Below are 22,207 nucleotides of genomic sequence, written 5' to 3' on the forward strand. Positions count from 1 at the left end.
TTACACAATAAATACATTTGGACACAATTAAGAAAATTGATATTATTTCACCTTTTAAATAAGCGGCTGAGGTACTCAAACGTCACCTTCCTTGTTAAGGGTTGCTTTACATCTATTTGGTCTCTGCTGTTGTTAATCCATCTCCACTTAAACCCGATCCTCCTTTCACCTCTGTCCATCTCTCTCTCTCTCTATTTTTCTGCCAGCGGGATCTAGGGCACGAACATGAGTCATATTTCATTAGAACAACACAAACTCCACACAACACAGACCCGTCGTGCCGCCTCTCAGTGTTGCAGACAGCGACTCCAGCAGAGTGCATTAGCGCTAATGATTACATACGCATTCCCTGGCAGGATGCGAAGAGCGCAAAACAACAATTGAACAGAAAGTCACTTCTGTAGAGATTGTACATTGAGTGCACGGTGAAATTGTGCCTTACGCTGTGCTACCATTCAAAAACGCATAAGGAGGAGTGTGCGCGACATTGTTTCCGTTTGTGCGTGTGGGTCATTGATGTGGGTGTGTAGGGGCAGCCTGGTCAGCAGGCTAGTCAGTGGTTGATATAACAGCGCTCCTCGCCTATGTTTGAACTTCATGCCTGAACATATTACCGATGTGTATGCCATGTTTTCTAGCGCGGAGCTCTGTCATGCGAATCCCCTGGTACGCCCACGCACAGCCCACGCACAGCGCACGCACGCTCGTTCACTCCCAAGACGACACCGAATCCGTGACTCTCTCCAGTTGAGCTGGTGACGCTGTTCGCTCTCTGGCGGTAGAACGGGGATGTTTGGCATTTGTACCGATTTGTGCTTGCACGGTGCGTCTTCTGTGAGATGAACGGATGGAGAGGACCAGTGACCAAACATGCCTACAGTCCTCCGCGGCACGGGACAACTTTCCATCGTGTGTTCCCTGATTCGTTGCGCATCTCAGGTGAGAAGAGATACATTCGTTTTTTTTTGTTTAACTTGAAGCGTAACTTACTATTTTGTAGTCTAATATAATTTATTGGAACTTTTATTTTAAAAAAATGGACGGCTATTACATTTAATTTCTCATTTGCAAATTATTATTTAAAAAAACATATATTTAACCTTTATTTAACTAGACAACCTTTAATTTGAAAACAAAATTAACGATGAAATATGCTTAATGCACAAAGCTAGTGTAGGATGTATTGCAAATACAAAGCAACAATTAAAATGGTTTGAAATGATATATTGATTTATACAGTAGACTGCATTGTCACGATGAGATGTAAAATCTGTTTAGGACTCTTGTGGTTAGTGACGGTTAAACCAATTTCCGTCGTTGACAGGCCAAGCGCAACCTTTTGTTTTCGGTTTAGATCCAAGCATGCTCTGTTCTAAATATAGAAAAAAACGGTAGATATTTATAAAGACTTTCAAATCAAGCTGCACTGCAAGTTGATCCTGGTGAATCTGTCACCTCGGCCTATTGGCGCTGTAGGTCACAGGTGGTGGGAGAATAGTTGGCTTGCATGCTGTTTGTTTGCAGGTGTTGTGATGGGTTGTGGTTGGTTTGGGCACTGGAGACCACGGTGTGTGTCTGGAGAGTTGCACCACCATTACTGTAGGCTGCTGATGCTACTGTTAATAGATGTGAGAAATGCATTATGCACAAGGACACTTATAGTCTACTATGGCTACACTTTCAGCATTGTGTTCGATGACAGGGCTGCACATACACACACATCACACCTTCATGCCAGTGCTGCGCTGATTACGCAGTCAGACAGTGAAGTTACTCATAGAGAGAGAGAGAGAGAGAGAGAGTACATAGAACACAGTGCCCACAGAGTTAGAGAGGCAGTAAAAGGGGGTTAGAGAGAAAGACAGAGGGAGGCAGTAAAAGGGGTTAGAGAGAAGGACAGAGGGAGGCAGTAAAGGGGGTTAGAGAGAAGGACAGAGGGAGGCAGTAAAAGGGGGTTAGAGAGAAGGACAGAGGGAGGCAGTAAAAGGGGTTAGAGAGAAGGACAGAGGGAGGCAGTACAGGGGGTTAGAGAGAAGGACAGAGGGAGGCAGTACAGGGGGTTAGAGAGAAGGACAGAGTGAGGCAGTAAAGGGGTTAGAGAGAAGGACAGAGTGAGGCAGTAAAAGGGGTTAGAGAGAAGGGCAGAGGAAGGCAGTAAAAGGGGGTTAGAGAGAAGGGCAGAGGGAGGCAGTAAAGGGGGTTAGAGAGAAGGACAGAGGGAGGCTGTAAAGGGGGTTAGAGAGAAGGACAGAGGGAGGCAGTAAAGGGGGTTAGAGAGAAGGGCAGAGGGAGGCAGTAAAGGGGGCGATCTACCAAATGTCTGTCTCTCTCTCTCTTTGTATTTCTCTCTTCTCTATTTCTTTCCCTCTGTCTCTCTCGGTCAATTCAATTTAAGGGCTTTATTGGCATGGGAAGTATATGTTTACATTGCCAAAGCAAGTGAAGTAGATAATATACAAAGTTAAATAAATAATACAAATTAAACAACAGTAAACATTACACTCACAAAAGTTCCAAAGGAATAAAGACATTTCAAATGTCATATTATGTGTATATACAGTGTCGTAACGATGTGCAAAAGGGAAAATACTTTAACAATAAATATGGGTTGTATTTACAATGGTGTTTGTTCCTGCCCTTTCCTTGTGGCAACAGGTCACACATCGTGCTGCTGTGATGCACACTGTGGTATTTCACCCAGTAGATATGGGAGTTTATCAAAATCGGGCTTGTTTTTGAATTCTTTGTGGATCTGTGTAATCTGAGGGACATATGTGTCTCAAATATTGTCATATATTTGGCAGGAGGTTAGGAAGTGCAGCTCAGTTTCTATCTCATTCTGTGGGCAGTGTGCACGTAGGTCTGCCTACGGTGGCCTTTCTCAATAGCAAGGCTATGCTCACTGAGTCTCTCTCTCTCTCTCTTTATCTCATTCTTTCTTTTTCTCTCTGTCTCTATATGCAGCATCTGGAACAGGAAATGGTGGTGGCAGACATGCATTGCTCTGTCTCACAGGTGTGTGTGTGTGTGTGTGTGTGTGTGTGTGTGTGTGTGTGTGTGTGTGTGTGTGTGTGTGTGTGTGTGTGTGTGTGTGTGTGTGTGTGTGTGTGTGTGTGTGTGTGTGTGTGTGTGTGTGTGTGTGTGTGTGTGTGTGTGTGTGTGTGTCTGTCTGTGTGTGTCTGTGTCTGCAGATTAGCTTTACTTGGGCCAAACACAACAAACAGATGCGCAAGAGTCATTTTGATGTAGGGTCACATGCTCTGGTTTGGTTTCACAATCTATATCTATCAAGGCATTCTCATTGGTTACTGAAAGACCACCACTGTATAGACCAATGATGTATATAAACCCTAGATTGCTAATGCTGTGTATTGGCCACCAGTGAGAGGCTCTGAAGCCACCGGTCGGCCATATCGGCATTCCCCAGAAGGAGCAGTTCTCCATAGGAATTAATGGAATTCTACAGTATGTCAATTCAATGTTTCAAGGACAAAATTCACTTAACATTAGAACTTACAAAAATCTATATTTTAATTTTTATGTTTAGCTCACATAATATAACTTAAAAGTATGCATTAGGTGTCTGTAATACATTATATATACACACAAGTATATGGACACCCCTTCAAATTAGTGGATTCGGCTATTTCAGCCACACCCGTTGCTGACAGGTGTATAAAACCAAGCACACAGCCATGCACTCTCCATAGACAAACACTGGCAGTAGCGTGGCCTTACTGAAGAGCTCAGTGATCTTCAAAGTGGCACCATCATAGGATGCCACCTTTCCAACTAGTCAGTTCATACAATTTGTGGCCTAATTATCTGGAAGATAGATAATGAGTACATAGAAAACAGTGCCCACAGAGAGGCAGTAAAAAGGACTAGAGAGTGAGCACATAGCCTGTCTTCTCTTGAGAGCCATGTCTGACTGCGGCGGCCTTTCTCAATAGCACGGCTATGCTCACTGAGTGTCTCTCTTTCTCTCTCTCCAAACATATGCCCTGATGTTATTGTGATGTGAAGCAACAATGGCTCAGCCGCGAAGTGTTAGACCACACAGAACGGGACCACTGAAGTGCATAGCACTGTCCTCGGTTGCAACACTCACTACCGAGTTCCAAACTGCCTCTGGAAGCAATGTGAAGGGAAATCTTAATGCTTTCAACTTTGTGGCAACAGTTTGGGGAAGGACCTTTCCTGTTTCAGCATGACAATGCTCCCGTGTACAAAGAGAAGTTCATACAAAAATGGTTTTTCGAGATCGGTGTGGAAGAACTTGACTGACCTGAACAGAGCCCTGATCTCAACCCCATCGAACACCTTTGGGATAAATTGGAACTCTGGAACACCGACTGCGAACACTGACACACTGCCAGGCCTAATCGCCCAATCAGTGCCCGATCTCACTAACGCTCTTGTGGCTGAATGGACTCAAATCCCCGCAGCAACATTTAGTGGAAAGCCTTCCCAGACTCCATATTAATGCCCATGATTTTGGAATGAGAAGTTCGACAAGCAGGTGTCCACATACTTTTGGTAAAGTAGTGGAGAATATTTGTGACAAAAACAAATGTAGACATTAATACATGCATTTCTATAGCTTCCAGAATATTTTTACGATGGTTTGGGAGAGCCAAGATGGAGGCTTCAACACAGCACCCCCTATCAGTCTTCTAGTGTATATATTAATCATTGGTATAGACCTCCACAACACCTTCATATTTTTAGCCCTGTAGATGTTATACTGTACCTTAGTGGATGCTTCTATATCTATAGGACTTTTCTCAAAAAATGTCTGTCCTCACACAGGTCACAGGAAGTGAGCGTAACGGCTGTTCCAAAGATATTCTAGGGGTAAGAGATGGTTTACTTTATACTCTCACCCTACAGGACCACCATAACTACTGCACTGATCTACGCCGCTCTGCACTAGTTGAATCAGATGGGTTAGTGCTGGGCTGGAACAAATGTGTGTGGTATTATACGTTACACTCTCTCCTGTCCTCTTATTGGTGGTTGCCCTGAGGCTTTTAGTAACAGGCATTTGGGGGAATCTGTGTTGTTTTTGTTTGCTGAACTGAACATGTCTGACTGTAGCCTGTCTGACTGTTGCCTGTCTGATTGTAACAGAGAAATGCCTGACTGTAGCCTGTCTGATTGTAGCCTGCTTTCTGAAAGTAAGTCTCACTGTGCGGTTCCCATTCTACCTGTTCCTAGCCAGAAGACAAACACAGGAAAGAGAGAAAAAGAGAAGGGAGAGAGAGAAAGAGGGAGTGGTAGGAGATCAGAGAGAAAGAGGAAGGAAGGAGAGAGAAAGAGCGAAGGAGGAGCAGACAGAGTGGGAGAGAGGAAGCAGAGAGAGAGGAGAGAGAGAGCAACACAGTGACTAGGGTCTGGTTTTAATGATAAACTCTGTTGTCATAGAGGCACTATGTCACTGCCTACGTCACTACTTTTATCAGCTTGAATAAAATACTAAATAGTAGCTAGCAGGATGGAGATCACAAAGGTTATTTTTGATGACTGCATTTCGTAAATGGTTGGTTTGCATCAACTACCTTAACTAAAATCACTACAAAGGTTTTGAATCGCGACGTTCTGGCATGTCTGCCTTGTGATTTGTTGGGAGAGTCCCCGGACGTAGGCAGTGACATAGTTCCTCTATGCGAAAATAGTTCATTATTGAAACCAGACCCTAGTCACTGTGTTGCCATCTATCTGCTCCCTCTCCTGGGAAGGCTTGTTGTTTTGAGAGGAGGGATGAGGAACGAGGGATGAATCGGTGTCCTTGGTGACTGAGAGGGAGGAGAGGCGAGATAATGAAGTGAAAGGAGGAGTAGAGAGAAGGAACACTTGCCCTCCGGGGTTGTGGGGAAAGTGTTTATGAAGAAGAGAGGGGAATGAAATGCTTTACTTTTATTTAGTTTAGCTTTACCATATTGTGTGTGTGTGTGTGTGTGTGTGTGTGTGTGTGTGTGTGTGTGTGTGTGTGTGTGTGTGTGTGTGTGTGTGTGTGTGTGTGTTAGACTGAATGAATGAAAGGAGACATGCTTCTTAGAGCGGAATGAAGCTCCATCTCTCTGCTGTTCTGACACATCTATATCTATGTCCATCTCTCTGCTGTTCTGACACATCTATATCTATGTCCATCTCTCTGCTGTTCTGACACATCTATATCTATGTCCATCTCTCTGCTGTTCTGACACATCTATATCTATGTCCATCTCTCTGCTGTTCTGACACATCTATATCTATGTCCATCTCTCTGCTGTTCTGACACATCTTTATCTACATGTTCATCTCTCTGCTGTTCTGACACATCTCTATCTAAATGTTCATCTCTCTGCTGTTCTGACACATCTATATCTATGTCCATCTCTCTGCTGTTCTGACACATCTCTATCTACATGTTCATCTCTCTGCTGTTCTGACACATCTCTATCTACATGTTCATCTCTCTGCTGTTCTGACACATCTATATCTATGTCCATCTCTCTGCTGTTCTGACACATCTCTATCTAAATGTTCATCTCTCTGCTGTTCTGACACATCTATATCTATGTCCATCTCTCTGCTGTTCTGACACATCTCTATCTACATGTCCATCTCTCTGCTGTTCTGACACATCTGTATCTACATGTTCATCTCTCTACTGTTCTGACACATCTATATCTATGTCCATCTCTCTGCTGTTCTGACACATCTCTATCTACATGTCCATATCTCTGCTGTTCTGACACATCTGTATCTACATGTTCATCTCTCTACTGTTCTGACACATCTCTATCTACATGTTCATCTCTCTGCTGTTCTGACACATCTATATCTACATGTTCATATCTCTGCTGTTCTGACACATCTCTATCTGCATGTTCATCTCTCTGCTGTTCTGACACATCTCTATCTGCATGCCCATCTCTCTGCTGTTCTGACACATCTCTATCTACATGTTCATCTCTCTGCTGTTCTGACACATCTATATTTACATGTCCATCACTCTGCTGTTCTGACACATCTCTATCTACATGTTCATCTTTCTGCTGTTCTGACACATCTATATCTATGTTCATCTCTCTGCTGTTCTGACACATCTCTATCTACATGTTAATCTCTCTGCTGTTCTGACACATCTATATCTATGTTCATCTCTCTGCTGTTCTGACACATCTCTATCTACATGTTCATCTCTCTGCTGTTCTGACACATCTCTATCTACATGTCCTTCTCTCTGCTGTTCTGACACATCTATATCTACATGTCCTTCTCTCTGCTGTTCTGACACATCTATATCTACATGTCCATCTCTTTGCTGTTCTGACACATCTATATCTACATGTTCGTATCTCTGCTGTTCTGACACATCTATATCTACATGTCCATCTCTCTGCTGTTCTGACACATCTATATCTACATGTCCATCTCTCTGCTGTTCTGACACATCTCTATCTAAATGATCATCTCTCTGCTGTTCTGACACATCTCTATCTACATGTTCATCTCTCTGCTGTTCTGACACATCTATATCTACATGTCCATCTCTCTGCTGTTCTCACACATCTATATCTACATGTTCATCTCTCTGCTGTTCTGACACATCTCTATCTACATGTCCATCTCTCTGCTGTTCTGACACATCTCTATCTACATGTCCATCTCTCTGCTGTTCTGACACATCTATATCTACATGTTCATCTCTCTGCTGTTCTGACACATCTATATCTATGTCCATCTCTCTGCTGTTCTGACACATCTCTATCTACATGTTCATCTATCTGCTGTTCTGACACATCTCTATCTACATGTTCATCTATCTGCTGTTCTGACACATCTCTATCTACATGTTCATCTTTCTGCTGTTCTGACACATCTATATCTATGTCCATCTCTCTGCTGTTCTGACACAACTATATCTACATGTTCATCTATCTGCTGTTCTGACACATCTCTATCTACATGTTCATCTTTCTGCTGTTCTGACACATCTATATCTATGTCCATCTCTCTGCTGTTCTGACACAACTATATCTATGTTCATCTCTCTGCTGTTCTGACACATCTCTATCTACATGTCTATCTCTCTGCTGTTCTGACACATCTCTATCTACATGTCCATCTCATGTTCATCTCTCTGCTGTTCTGACACATCTCTATCTACATGTTCATCTCTCTGCTGTTCTGACACATCTATATCTACATGTCCATCTCTCTGCTGTTCTGACACATCTATATCTACATGTTCATATCTCTGCTGTTCTGACACATCTATATCTACATGTCCATCTCTCTGCTGTTCTGACACATCTATATCTACATGTCCATCTCTCTGCTGTTCTGACACATCTCTATCTAAATAATCATCTCTCTGCTGTTCTGACACATCTCTATCTACATGTTCATCTCTCTGCTGTTCTGACACATCTATTTCTACATGTCCATCTCTCTGCTGTTCTGACACATCTCTATCTACATGTTCATCTCTCTGCTGTTCTGACACATCTCTATCTACATGTCCATCACTCTGCTGTTCTGACACATCTATATCTACATGTTCATATCTCTGCTGTTCAGACACATCTCTATCTACATGTCCATCTCTCTGCTGTTCTGACACATCTCTATCTACATGTTCATCTATCTGCTGTTCTGACACATCTCTATCTACATGTTCATCTCTCTGCTGTTCTGACACATCTATATCTACATGTCCATCTCTCTGCTGTTCTGACACATCTATATCAATGTCCATCTCTCTGCTGTTCTGACACATCTATATCTATGTCCATCTCTCTGCTGTTCTGACACATCTCTATCTACATGTTCATCTATCTGCTGTTCTGACACATCTCTATCTACATGTTCATCTATCTGCTGTTCTGACACATCTCTATCTACATGTTCATCTTTCTGCTGTTCTGACACATCTATATCTATGTCCATCTCTCTGCTGTTCTGACACAACTATATCTACATGTTCATCTATCTGCTGTTCTGACACATCTCTATCTACATGTTCATCTTTCTGCTGTTCTGACACATCTATATCTATGTCCATCTCTCTGCTGTTCTGACACAACTATATCTATGTTCATCTCTCTGCTGTTCTGACACATCTCTATCTACATGTCTATCTCTCTGCTGTTCTGACACATCTCTATCTACATGTCCATCTCATGTTCATCTCTCTGCTGTTCTGACACATCTCTATCTACATGTTCATCTCTCTGCTGTTCTGACACATCTGTATCTACATGTTCATCTCTCTACTGTTCTGACACATCTCTATCTACATGTTCATCTCTCTGCTGTTCTGACACATCTATATCTACATGTTCATATCTCTGCTGTTCTGACACATCTCTATCTGCATGTTCATCTCTCTGCTGTTCTGACACATCTCTATCTGCATGTCCATCTCTCTGCTGTTCTGACACATCTCTATCTACATGTTCATCTCTCTGCTGTTCTGACACATCTATATCTACATGTCCATCACTCTGCTGTTCTGACACATCTCTATCTACATGTTCATCTTTCTGCTGTTCTGACACATCTATATCTATGTCCATCTCTCTGCTGTTCTGACACAACTATATCTATGTTCATCTCTCTGCTGTTCTGACACATCTCTATCTACATGTCTATCTCTCTGCTGTTCTGACACATCTCTATCTACATGTCCATCTCATGTTCATCTCTCTGCTGTTCTGACACATCTCTATCTACATGTTCATCTCTCTGCTGTTCTGACACATCTATATCTACATGTCCATCTCTCTGCTGTTCTGACACATCTATATCTACATGTTCATATCTCTGCTGTTCTGACACATCTATATCTACATGTCCATCTCTCTGCTGTTCTGACACATCTATATCTACATGTCCATCTCTCTGCTGTTCTGACACATCTCTATCTAAATGATCATCTCTCTGCTGTTCTGACACATCTCTATCTACATGTTCATCTCTCTGCTGTTCTGACACATCTATATCTACATGTTCATATCTCTGCTGTTCTGACACATCTCTATCTACATGTTCATCTCTCTGCTGTTCTGACACATCTATATCTACATGTCCATCTCTCTGCTGTTCTCACACATCTATATCTACATGTCCATCTCTCTGCTGTTCTGACACATCTATATATACATGTTCATCTCTCTGCTGTTCTGACACATCTCTATCTACATGTCCATCACTCTGCTGTTCTGACACATCTATATCTATGTTCATCTCTCTGCTGTTCTGACACATCTCTATCTACATGTCCATCTCTCTGCTGTTCTGACACATCTCTATCTACATGTTCATCTATCTGCTGTTCTGACACATCTCTATCTACATGTTCATATCTCTGCTGTTCTGACACATCTATATCTACATGTCCATCTCTCTGCTGTTCTGACACATCTATATCTACATGTTCATATCTCTGCTGTTCTGACACATCTCTATCTACATGTCCATCTCTCTGATGTTCTGACACATCTCTATCTACATGTCCATCTCATGTCCATCCCTCTGCTGTTCTGACACATCTCTATCTACATGTTCATCTCTCTGCTGTTCTGACACATCTATATCTACATGTCCATCACTCTGCTGTTCTGACACATCTCTATCTACATGTTCATCTTTCTGCTGTTCTGACACATCTATATCTATGTTCATCTCTCTGCTGTTCTGACACATCTCTATCTACATGTTCATCTCTCTGCTGTTCTGACACATCTATATCTATGTTCATCTTTCTGCTGTTCTGACACATCTATATCTATGTCCATCTCTCTGCTGTTCTGACACAACTATATATATGTTCATCTCTCTGCTGTTCTGACACATCTCTATCTACATGTTCATCTCTCTGCTGTTCTGACATCTCTATCTACATGTCCATCTCTCTGCTGTTCTGACACATCTATTTCTACATGTTCATCTCTCTGCTGTTCTCACACATCTCTATCTACATGTTCATCTCTCTGCTGTTCTGACACATCTCTATCTACATGTCCATCTCTCTGCTGTTCTGACACATCTATATCTACATGTTCATCTCTCTGCTGTTCTGACATCTCTATCTACATGTCCATCTCTCTGCTATCTAAATGTCCATCTCTCTGCTGTTCTGACATCTCTATCTACATGCCCATCTCTCTGCTGTTCTGACACATCTATATCTACATGTCCATCTCTCTGCTGTTCTGACATCTCTATCTACATGTCCATCTCTCTGCTATCTAAATGTCCATCTCTCTCTCTCTCTCTCTCTTTATTTGAATCCACCAATCAAATTACATTTAAAAAGTATCTAAGCCTGTTTAAGATCCCGGTATGCATGGACACTCAAATGTACAGAAAGCACCTCCTCCTTCTCCAAACAGCTAGGCTGCCCACGACAACTGAAACACGCACACATACACACATACACACACACACACCAGATCAGAACAGATAAGGCCTGACCTTTTCCAGAGCCTGTTTCCTGTTCAATGGTGACGCCAACGGCAGCCTGGACTTGGCACACAGACAAACAAACTTATTTTTGACTAAATAACTTCTCCTAACATGTTTTGTTTTTGTCAGTCAATCTAATCAGTTGTATGTGATGAGGACTGGAGCAAAGACAGTGTAGTGCCAGATCTCCCTCTCTGTAGCTGGCCGGCTGGCTTCCTCTTCAGCGCTGGGCTCCTGTATTCAGATAGACAGACAGTGTAGTGCCAGATCTCTCTCTCTGTAGCTGACCATCTGGCTTCCTCTTCAGAGCTGGGCTCCTGTATTCAGATAGACAGACAGTGTAGTGCCAGATCTCTCTCTCTGTAGCTGACCATCTGGCTTCCTCTTCAGAGCTGGGCTCCTGTATTCAGATAGACAGACAGTGTAGTGCCAGATCTCTCTCTCTGTAGCTGGCCAGCTGGCTTCCTCGTCAGAGCTGGGATCCTGTAATCAGATAGAACAGACAGTGTACAGTGTACTATCCTGTCTTATAATCACCCCGATGATTATCACCCCAACGATTATCACCCCGACGATTATCACCCCGACGATTATCACCCCGACGATTATCACCCCGACGATTATCACCCCGACGATTATCACCCCGATGATTATCACCCCGACGATTATCACCCCAACGATTATCACCCCGATCATCACAAACCCTTTCCTTCCTCTGGCAGACCAATGCTTCAGGGACATTGTCACAAACACACGCACGCACACACGTGCACATACACACATGCACAGGCATACACATGCTCACACACACACACACACACACACACACAAATATGCACAAAACACACAGAACTGGATGTACAATACACACAAAGTGTCAGGAAGTGACAGGTTGTCTCTCAAAACACATCAATAGATCACCACAATAGAGTAAGAACCTGTTTCACACTGTTTATCGGCTGTATCATTACACCTTTGAATTCACACACACACATTGTCCATGGTCTGTCTGTCTGTCTGTCTGTCTGTCTGTCTGTCTGTCTGTCTGTCTGTCTGTCTGTCTGTCTGTCTGTCTGTCTGTCTGTCTGTCTGTCTGTCTGTCTGTCTGTCTGTCTGTCTGTCTGTCTGTCTGTCTGTCTGTCTCTGTGTGTCTGTGTGTCTGTGTGTCTGTCTGTCTGTCTGTCTGTGTGTCTGTGTGTCTGTGTGTCTGTGTGTGTGTGTTTATCACAATCTACATATTTTGCAGACACCCTATAAGCCCTCTCCTCAGCCCTCTCATCACCCCTCAGCCCTCTCCTCACCCCTCTCATCACCCCTCAGCCCTCTCCTCACCCCTCTCATCACCCCTCAGCCCTCTCCTCACCCCTCTCATCAACCCTCAGCCCTCTCATCACCCCTCAGCCCTCTCCTCAGCCCTCTCCTCACCCCTCTCATCAACCCTCAGCCCTCTCATCACCCCTCAGCCTTCTCCTCACCCCTCTCATCAACCCTCAGCCCTCTCATCACCCCTCAGCCCTCTCCTCAGCCCTCTCATCAACCCTCAGCCCTCTCATCACCCCTCTCATCAACCCTCAGCCCTCTCATCACCCCTCAGCCCTCTCCTCAGCCCTCTCATCACCCCTCAGCCCTCTCATCACCCCTCTCATCACCCCTCAGCCCTCTCATCACCCCTCTCATCAACCCTCAGCCCTCTCATCACTCCTCACCCCTCTCATCACCCCTCAGCCCTCTCATCACCCCTCTCATTACCCCTCAGCCCTCTCATCACCCCTCAGCCCTCTCATCACCCCTCAGCCCTCTCCTCACCCCTCTCATCAACCCTCAGCCCTCTCATCACCCCTCAGCCCTCTCCTCACCCCTCTCATCAACCCTCAGCCATCTCATCACCCCTCAGCCCTCTCCTCACCCCTCTCATCAACCCTCAGCCCTCTCATCACCCCTCAGCCCTCTCCTCACCCCTCTCATCACCCCTCAGCCCTCTCATCACCCCTCAGCCCTCTCCTCACCCCTCTCATCAGCCCTCTCCTCACCCCTCTCATCAACCCTCAGCCCTCTCATCACCCCTCAGCCCTCTCCTCACCCCTCTCATCAACCCTCAGCCCTCTCATCACCCCGCAGCCCTCTCCTCACCCCTCTCATCACCCCTCAGCCCTCTCCTCACCCCTCTCATCAACCCTCAGCCCTCTTCTCACCCCTCTCATCACCCCTCAGCCCTCTCATCACCCCTCAGCCCTCTCCTCAGCCCTCTCATCACCCCTCAGCACTCTCATCACCCTCATGTCTTTCAGGTCAAGGGTTAGAGTTAGGACATAACCAATCACATGTTGGTCTAAAGCTAGGTTAAGTTCAATGGCTAACGCCCATAGTGATGTGGTCCAGGCATTAAGCAGGGAAGTGGAGAGTAATCTGTAACCTGAGTAATCAAGCATTTCACTACACCCGCAATGACATCTGCTAAACATGTGTATGTGACCAATACAATTTGATTGGATTTGAATGAGTCATAATAAATACCACAACACTCCCTCTAGTGGCATGTTTTAGAATGAGTCATGAGAAATACCACAACACCCCCTCTAGTGGCAGATACCTTCTCTTGGTCAAGATATCCTCATAGGGCACTGCAGCCTGTACTATGAGTCAACCCCCAGAAGACTCTCATTCTAATACTGCAGAGTGTGTGTGTGTGCAGATGCTTCTCTGTAAGCGTGGTAAAGTCTATCCATCTCTGTGACCTCTGACCTCTAAACTTCCTCCCCCCAGGACATGACCCATTCCTGGCCATCCCAGCAACCCTCAGGAGGGAGTCAGGCCCAGCGCTTCCCCTATAACCCTAAGGTAGGGCTGTCTGTGTCTGTGTGTCTGTCTGTGTCTGTCTGTGTGTGTGTGTGTCTTTAATTTCTCTCTTGCTCTCTCTCTCGCTCTCTTTAGGAAGCAAAGCAGCACACAACTCAGCAAAGTATGTATTCACACTCCAGTGTGTGTTTTTGTCCTGTGTGTATATGTCTGTAACCTTTCCCTGTCATGTTATACCGGATATGTATAGCGTGACAATGTGTGTGTGTCTTCACTCCTGTGTCTCCCTCGTCTCCCTCGTCTCTCTCTCTCTCTCTCTCTCTCTCACCTCTCTCTCATCTGTGTCTCTCTCTCTCACGTCTCTCTCATCTGTGTCTCTCTCTCTCATCTGTGTCTCTCTCTCTCACGTCTCTCTCATCTGTGTCTCTCTCTCTCACCTCTCTCTCATCTGTGTCTCTCTCTCTCTCTCTCTCTCACCTCTCTCTCTCTCACCTCTCTCTCTCTCTCTCTCTCTCTCTCTCTCTCACCTCTCTCTCATCTGTGTCTCTCTCTCACCTCTCTCTCATCTGTGTCTCTCTCTCACCTCTCTATCATCTGTGTCTCTCTCTCACCTCTCTCTCATCTGTGTCTCTCTCTCACCTCTCTCTCATCTGTGTCTCTCTCTCACCTCTCTCTCATCTGTGTCTCTCTCTCACCTCTCTCTCATCTGTGTCTCTCTCTCACCTCTCTCTCTCACAGCTTGGGAGAATGTGCAGCAGCTGAGGATGACCCAGCCTCACGTGGCGCCTCACAAATCGTAAGTGGGACACGAGAAACATGATCTACCTAAGGTCACCGAACACTGGGGCCATGAGCCGGGCTGTGATCCTCGCTTACACACAAACACGCACGCACACACTTACAAACCGACACACACACACACAGAGGAAGTAGTACTAATCGGACAGTTTTAGTTGTGCAGCCAACATGGCATAAAAACACCAGGACACCAGTCCAAAGGTGACCTGACATTTGTGTGAACTTCTTCAGATGCAGAACAGTCTCCTGACTTATTAACTCTTTATATCCTCTGTCAGAGATGACATATCATACCTCATTACCCCCTCACAACTAGACTGGATACAGCCTCTGTCAGTCATACCTCATTACCCCCTCACAACTAGACTGGATACAGCCTCTGTCAGTCATACCTCATTACCCCCTCACAACTAGACTGGTACAGAACTGGATACAGCCTCTGTCAGTCATACCTCATTACCCCCTCACAACTAGACTGGATACGGCCTCTGTCAGTCATACCTCATTACCCCCTCACAACTAGACTGGATACGGCCTCTGTCAGTCATACCTCATTACCCCCTCACAACTAGACTGGATACAGCCTCTGTCAGTCATACCTCATTACCCCCTCACAACTAGACTGGATACAGCCTCTGTCAGTCATACCTCATTACCCCCTCACAACTAGACTGGATACAGCCTCTGTCAGTCATACCTCATTACCCCCTCACAACTAGACTGGATACAGCCTCTGTCAGTCATACCTCATTACCCCCTCACAACTAGACTGGATACAGCCTCTGTCAGTCATACCTCATTACCCCCTCACAACTAGACTGGATACGGCCTCTGTCAGTCATACCTCATTACCCCCTCACAACTAGACTGGATACAGCCTCTGTCAGTCATACCTCATTACCCCCTCACAACTAGACTGGATACAGCCTCTGTCAGTCATACCTCATTACCCCCTCACAACTAGACTGGATACAGCCTCTGTCAGTCATACCTCATTACCCCCTCACAACTAGACTGGATACGGCCTCTGTCAGTCATACCTCATTACCCCCTCACAACTAGACTGGATACAGCCTCTGTCAGTCATACCTCATTACCCCCTCACAACTAGACTGGATACAGCCTCTGTCAGTCATACCTCATTACCCCCTCACAACTAGACTGGATACAGCCTCTGTCAGTCATACCTCATTACCCCCTCACAACTAGACTGGATACAGCCTCTGTTTACTTCATCCTTTCATTTACTTTAGTCTTTCTCTTTACGTATGGTTTTACATTTTTTCCCAGCATGCTCGCTGATGACTTGAAGCTCAGCAGTGACGAGGAGGATGCTGACAAGGTAGGGACGCCCAAGAACATTCTACAAACCTTTCAGAACATTTTAGCAATATTTCAGACACTCTCTCCGCCCTCCCTCTTTTCTCCCTATCTCCTCCCTCCTTGCACCATTCCTCTCTGCTCCCTCCAACACTCCTCTAGCCCCCCCCCCCCCACACACCTCTACCGTTGGCTTCTACACAGTAAAAGAAAGAAGCCTAACTTGTTTTTTAGTAACTAGTAACAAATAACTTTGTAACTGAGTAACGTGGCTACGTCCCTTATTTAAAGTTGTATTATCTGGAAGGGGTGGGAGGAAGAGAGAATATTAAGAGAGCGGTCGAAGATTGAGAGGGACTCCTGCAGTTTGGTGAGGGGCCAGGCCTGGGAGGGCTGGGAGAGAGAGAATAGCATGCGAAATGGCTTTTTGAGATAACATTACTACACATAGATCATAAACATAATGTTAGCTGACAGTGAGCTGTACCTAGAAAACAACTTTCTGATGAATTTAGAAACGTATAATACCTGTAGCTAGACTCTTACCTGTATACATGGATGAACGCTTCAAACCCTTTGATGAAATAAGACGTCCTGTGTCGTTTCCGTTTTGTTTGTACAGCTTGCTTGGCCCGTTGTGTCAAGTCCCTCTGGTTCACACTGACCGTGTGCATTGCCATGAGAATCATCTTAAGCTTTAGCCCCCACCCAAACCCAAACCCATTTTACTCGCCCTAGCAGAGCTGGTTAGGCTGTTTTCATGTTATTTTTTTGTTTTTTTGCCAACGTTTCCTGACACCGGCCATCTTCAACCGGTGTTGAGCGTTTGTCACGACTTCCGCCGAAGTCGGTTCCTCTCCTTGTTTGGGTGGCGTTCGGCGGTCGACGTCACCGGTCTTCTAGCCATCGCCGATCCACCTTTCATTTTCCATTTGTTTTGTTTTGTTTTCCCACACACCTGGTTTACATTCCCTCATTACTTGTTGTGTATATAACCCTCTGTTCCCCCCATGTCTGTGTGGGGTATTGTTTATTATCAGGTGGGTCCGCATCTGGCTGGTGTACGCCAGGTTTTGTTGTGTATATAACCCTCTGTTCCCCCCATGTCTGTGTGGGGTATTGTTTATTATCAGGTGGGTCCACATCTGGCTGGTGTACGCCAGGTTTTGTTGTGTATATAACCCTCTGTTCCCCCCATGTCTGTGTGGGGTATTGTTTATTATCAGGTGGGTCCGCCTCCGGCCGGTGTACGCCAGGTTTTGTTGTGTATATAACCCTCTGTTCCCCCCATGTCTGTGTGGGGTATTGTTTATTATCAGGTGGGTCCGCCTCCGGCCGGTGTACGCCGGGTTTTGTTGTGTACCCGTGCTTTGTGGCAGCCGGTACTTTGTACTTGGTTGTGTGTACTTTGTACTTGGTTGTGTGTACTTTGTACTTGGTTGTGTGTACTTTGTACTTGGTTGTGTGTACTTTGTGCTTGGTTGTGTGTTCTTTGTACTTGGTTGTGTGTACTTTGTACTTGGTTGTGTGTACTTTGTACTTGGTTGTGTGTACTTTGTACTTGGTTGTGTGTACTTTGTACTTGGTTGTGTGTACTTTGTACTTGGTTGTGTGTACTTTGTGCTTGGTTGTGTGTACTTTGTACTTGGTTGTGTGTACTTTGTACTTGGTTGTGTGTACTTTGTACTTGGTTGTGTGTACTTTGTACTTGGTTGTGTGTACTTTGTACTTGGTTGTGTGTACTTTGTGCTTGGTTGTGTGTACTTTGTACTTGGTTGTGTGTACTTTGTACTTGGTTGTGTGTACTTTGTGCTTGGTTGTGTGTACTTTGTACTTGGTTGTGTGTACTTTGTACGGCCTCACTTGTTCTTTGGGCATTTATTTTTTGTGACGCGGTTGCGTCCTGTTTTAATAATTGCCTCAGTAAAGTGCTTAGTCCACTCATCTCTGCTCTCCTGCGCCTGACTTCCATGCACCAGCTACACCCACCGGATGACAGCATTCGTAAATTCATCAGTTATTCTGCGTTCTGGTACACTCAGACCAGAGTGCTCTGAAACAGGTGTTGCAGTGATGTTCTATTGAAATGGATACTTTCATAGTGGAGCCTTTTGTTAAGTTTTACTATGCAGTACAGTAGACAGGATTACCTTCACATCACATTATCTCAGCCAATCATGGCTAGTGGGAAGGTTGCTGACTTTCTCTGTGGCTTAATTATCTAGTCTTGTAATTTAATTGTATTTGTATTTACAAATGTCGTACAGGTTTGTAATTAAGGCACATGAATGTTTACAAGATCGAGACGGCATTTCTGCTAAAAAAGCACATTTTGAATTTAAAAAAAGTTTATGTTCAAACGTCTCTCCTGTGAAGTAGTGACATGCACCTAGTTTCCTGAAACGGGTCACAGGGTTGTTTTCACAGGGCAGCACAGGGTTAACACTACTTGCTCATGGTTACACGCTAATGAATGATGCCAGTCTCTCTTGTCTCCTTTTCTGTCATCTCTCTACTAGGACCCTGAGCAGTCAGCCTCCTGGACTGGTAACAATAGGTACTAGATGTGTCTACAGCATTGTGTGTGTTTGTCCTGATTGTCTAGTCACTTTTACCCCTACCCACAGTACATGTACATACTACCGCAGTTACCTTGACTACCTTTACTGTAGTTACCTAGACTACCTCGTTCCCCTGCACATTTACTCATTACCAGTGCCCCTTGGATAGAGCCTCATTACCGGTACCACTTGGATAGAGCCTTGTTACCGGTACCCCTTGGATAGAGCCTCATTACCGGTACCACTTGGATAGAGCCTCGTTACCGGTACCACTTGGATAGAGCCTTGTTGCCGGTACCACTTGGATAGAGCCTCATTACCGGTACCACTTGGATAGAGCCTCGTTACCGGTACCCCTTGGATAGAGCCTCGTTACCAGTGCCCCTTGGATAGAGCCTCGTTACCGGTACCACTTGGATAGAGCCTCGTTACCGGTACCACTTGGATAGAGCCTCGTTACCGGTACCCCTTGGATAGAGCCTCGTTACCGGCACCCCTTGGATAGAGCCTCGTTACCGGTACCCCTTGGATAGAGCCTCGTTACCGGTACCACTTGGATAGAGCCTCGTTACCGGTACCCCTTGGATAGAGCCTCGTTACCGGTACCACTTGGATAGAGCCTCGTTACCGGTACCACTTGGATAGAGCCTTGTTGCCGGTACCACTTGGATAGAGCCTTGTTACCGGTACCCCTTGGATAGAGCCTCATTACCGGTACCACTTGGATAGAGCCTCGTTACCGGCACCCCTTGGATAGAGCCTTGTTACCGGCACCCCTTGGATAGAGCCTCGTTACCGGTACCCCTTGGATAGAGCCTCATTACCGGTACCACTTGGATAGAGCCTTGTTACCGGCACCCCTTGGATAGAGCCTCGTTACCGGTACCCCTTGGATAGAGCCTCGTTACCGGTACCCCTTGGATAGAGCCTCGTTACCGGTACCACTTGGATAGAGCCTCGTTACCGGTACCCCTTGGGTAGAGCCTCGTTACCGGTACCACTTGGATAGAGCCTCGTTACCGGTACCCCTTGGATAGAGCCTCGTTACCGGTACCCCTTGGATAGAGCCTCGTTACCGGTACCCCTTGGATAGAGCCTCGTTATTGTTCTTTTATTACTATTTCCTTTTTATTTAGTGATTTTTTTTTTACTCTGCGTTGTTGGGAAAGGCTTGTAGGTCAACATTTCACAGTAAAGTCTACACCTGTTCTAATTCAGGAAGCAATATGAAGGTGTGGAATGTGACAGTTGGATGGTAGACCAATCCATGTTATCTTTCTCCTGGTCACTCTTAAACAGACGCACACTGATAGTGATTAATGAAGAGGGCCAGCAAGTTTGAGCGTCCACAAATTGTTTGTACTGTATGTGTGTTCGTGCAACTGTGCGTGTTTGTGCGTGCCCGTGCATCTGTGTATGTGTGTGTGTGTGTGTGTGTGTGTCTGTGTCTAAGCTGACCCCTTTCTGGTGTGTGTGTTTATTGATTGACAGTCTGTCGGAGCAGCACACACACACACATGGTGGGAGGGTGAGACATTCATGCTCAGACTCTTCAGGCTCAGACTCTTCAGGCTCAGACTCCTCCAGTGAGTCGGAGGAGGAGAGCAGTAGCCAGCGCCTTCGTAGCCCCAGCCCAGAAACACACTCCGATCCTGGGACACCCACCGACGCTCAGTCCCTCGGCTGCACCGAGGAGGTAGTGCCACCACGATCACTGTCTGTCACACTGCTGTCTGTCTGTATACCATATCTCTCTCTCTTTAGCTACCTCTCTCTCTCATGGCGTTTCTCATTCTCTTTCTTTCTAGATTTTTCTCTCTCCCTTTAGCCCCTTCCACACTTTTTTTCTACCTCCCCCTTTTTCTCTCTCCCTCCCCTCATTTAGAATTCTCTCTCTCTCTCTCTCTCTCTCTCTCTCTCGCTCTCTCTCTCTCTCTCTCTCTCTGGGTGAGGCAGGGAGGGGTATGCAGGGAGAGGGGGGTAGGGGAGGGGTATGTAGGGGGAGGGGGAGGCAGGGGGTGGGGGAGGGTTGTGCAGGGTGAGGGGAGTTGCTGTAGGAATTAGAGTTTGGGCGTCACGTGAACAAGCCCAGTCCCAAAGAGGAAAGCCCATGGGAGTTGGGAGTCCCGGAGATTCGGTTTCATGCTGACATTGCGTTAGTACGTAGTTAGCATGACAGTCTCTCCCACACTAATAACCAACAGCAGACTCTCCCTGCTGTACTATCTTACACTAAAGTAAAGGTAAGACCAACTTTAAAATTGAAGTTTTATTGGCAGTGCGTTACAAGCATGTAAATGCCCAGTAGAGAGAGACCTCTAAGGACCTTTTACACCACTGCTTATAGACAGACCACTCTCTCTCTCTCAATTGGAGAGGGAGAGAGAGGTGTGTGTGTGTGTGGGGGGGGGGGGGGGGGGGGGTGTATTGTCAATGGAGGGGGACAGCAGTTGGGGGTGTAGGTTAGCTATGCAGAGAGAGCTGACTATGATAAACCTGCTTCTCCTGTCTGTATGAATGGAAGCTCCTGTGTGTCTGTGTATGACCATAGCTGGCTCTATTCATGCAGTATATCAGGCCCCTATAGAGGTGGTGGGAGTGAGAGTGGTGGTGTGGGGGTGGGAGCCCCATGTGTTTTTCATCTACGTTGAGCGAATGAGCGTTATAGTGTCTCCCAAGGAGGAGGAGTGAGGGGGGGGATAGCGCTCCAGAGCTCCATTTAGCGAGAGGGAGGGAGGGGACAGAGAGGGTACAAGAGATGCAGTGTCTTCTCTGGAAAAGAGGGTGAGGGGAAGGGGGGTGACCTGGGAGGAGGGCGTGACCTGGGAGGGGGGCGTGACCTGGGAGGAGAGCAGTGGTTGAGTAGAGGAGTAGTTTAAATTAGCTCTGGTCAGCTACTGAAGAGAGGGGTGGAGAGAGAAGGGTAGAGAAGGGGGGGGAGAGAGAGAGGAAAAAATAGAAAATAATTAGAGAGTAGGAAAGTAATTGTACCCTCCACCAGTGAGTATATCCTCTTCTTTTTAAAGCTCTTCTATTCTTTCTTGATTAATGAGTGAGTTGTTAGGCAGAATAAACGTCTGTCAGGGCAGATGTGTGTAGATTCCAGAGAAAGTAGAAAAGGAAGGAAGGTTGAAGCAGTAGCCACTGTTTTTAAAACTGGTCTTCTTAGACTCTGGTTGAACGAGTGGTAGTTTTGACAGTGCGTTGTCTTAATGTACGTGTGCAGTGTAGATTAGAGCAGTTTAGAAAATTGCAGTTTTGACAGTGGTGAT

The 22,207-nt window shown here is 45.7% G+C and overlaps 1 protein-coding gene across 2 annotated transcripts in view; it reads left to right on the plus strand.

The window, feature by feature from the left end:
- The first annotated feature begins 528 nt into the window (after positions 1-528).
- LOC110504668 (AF4/FMR2 family member 3) overlaps positions 529-22,207 on the plus strand; it is a 38,604-nt gene continuing 16,925 nt past the window's right edge. Inside the window, exons 1-8 of one of the 2 annotated variants that reach the window (XM_036975093.1) lie at positions 529-939; positions 4,813-4,857; positions 14,224-14,298; positions 14,392-14,419; positions 14,995-15,052; positions 16,345-16,396; positions 18,894-18,931; positions 20,427-20,631. In XM_036975093.1, the coding sequence (XP_036830988.1) occupies positions 871-939; positions 4,813-4,857; positions 14,224-14,298; positions 14,392-14,419; positions 14,995-15,052; positions 16,345-16,396; positions 18,894-18,931; positions 20,427-20,631 (570 nt within the window). In that variant the 5' untranslated portion in view covers positions 529-870. The remainder of the gene's footprint in view (positions 940-4,812; positions 4,858-14,223; positions 14,299-14,391; positions 14,420-14,994; positions 15,053-16,344; positions 16,397-18,893; positions 18,932-20,426; positions 20,632-22,207) is intronic. The other variant, XM_036975094.1, reaches the window with a different exon arrangement.

The sequence above is a fragment of the Oncorhynchus mykiss genome, chromosome 3 (genome assembly GCF_013265735.2).
Source record: "Oncorhynchus mykiss isolate Arlee chromosome 3, USDA_OmykA_1.1, whole genome shotgun sequence".
Lineage (NCBI taxonomy): Eukaryota > Metazoa > Chordata > Actinopteri > Salmoniformes > Salmonidae > Oncorhynchus > Oncorhynchus mykiss.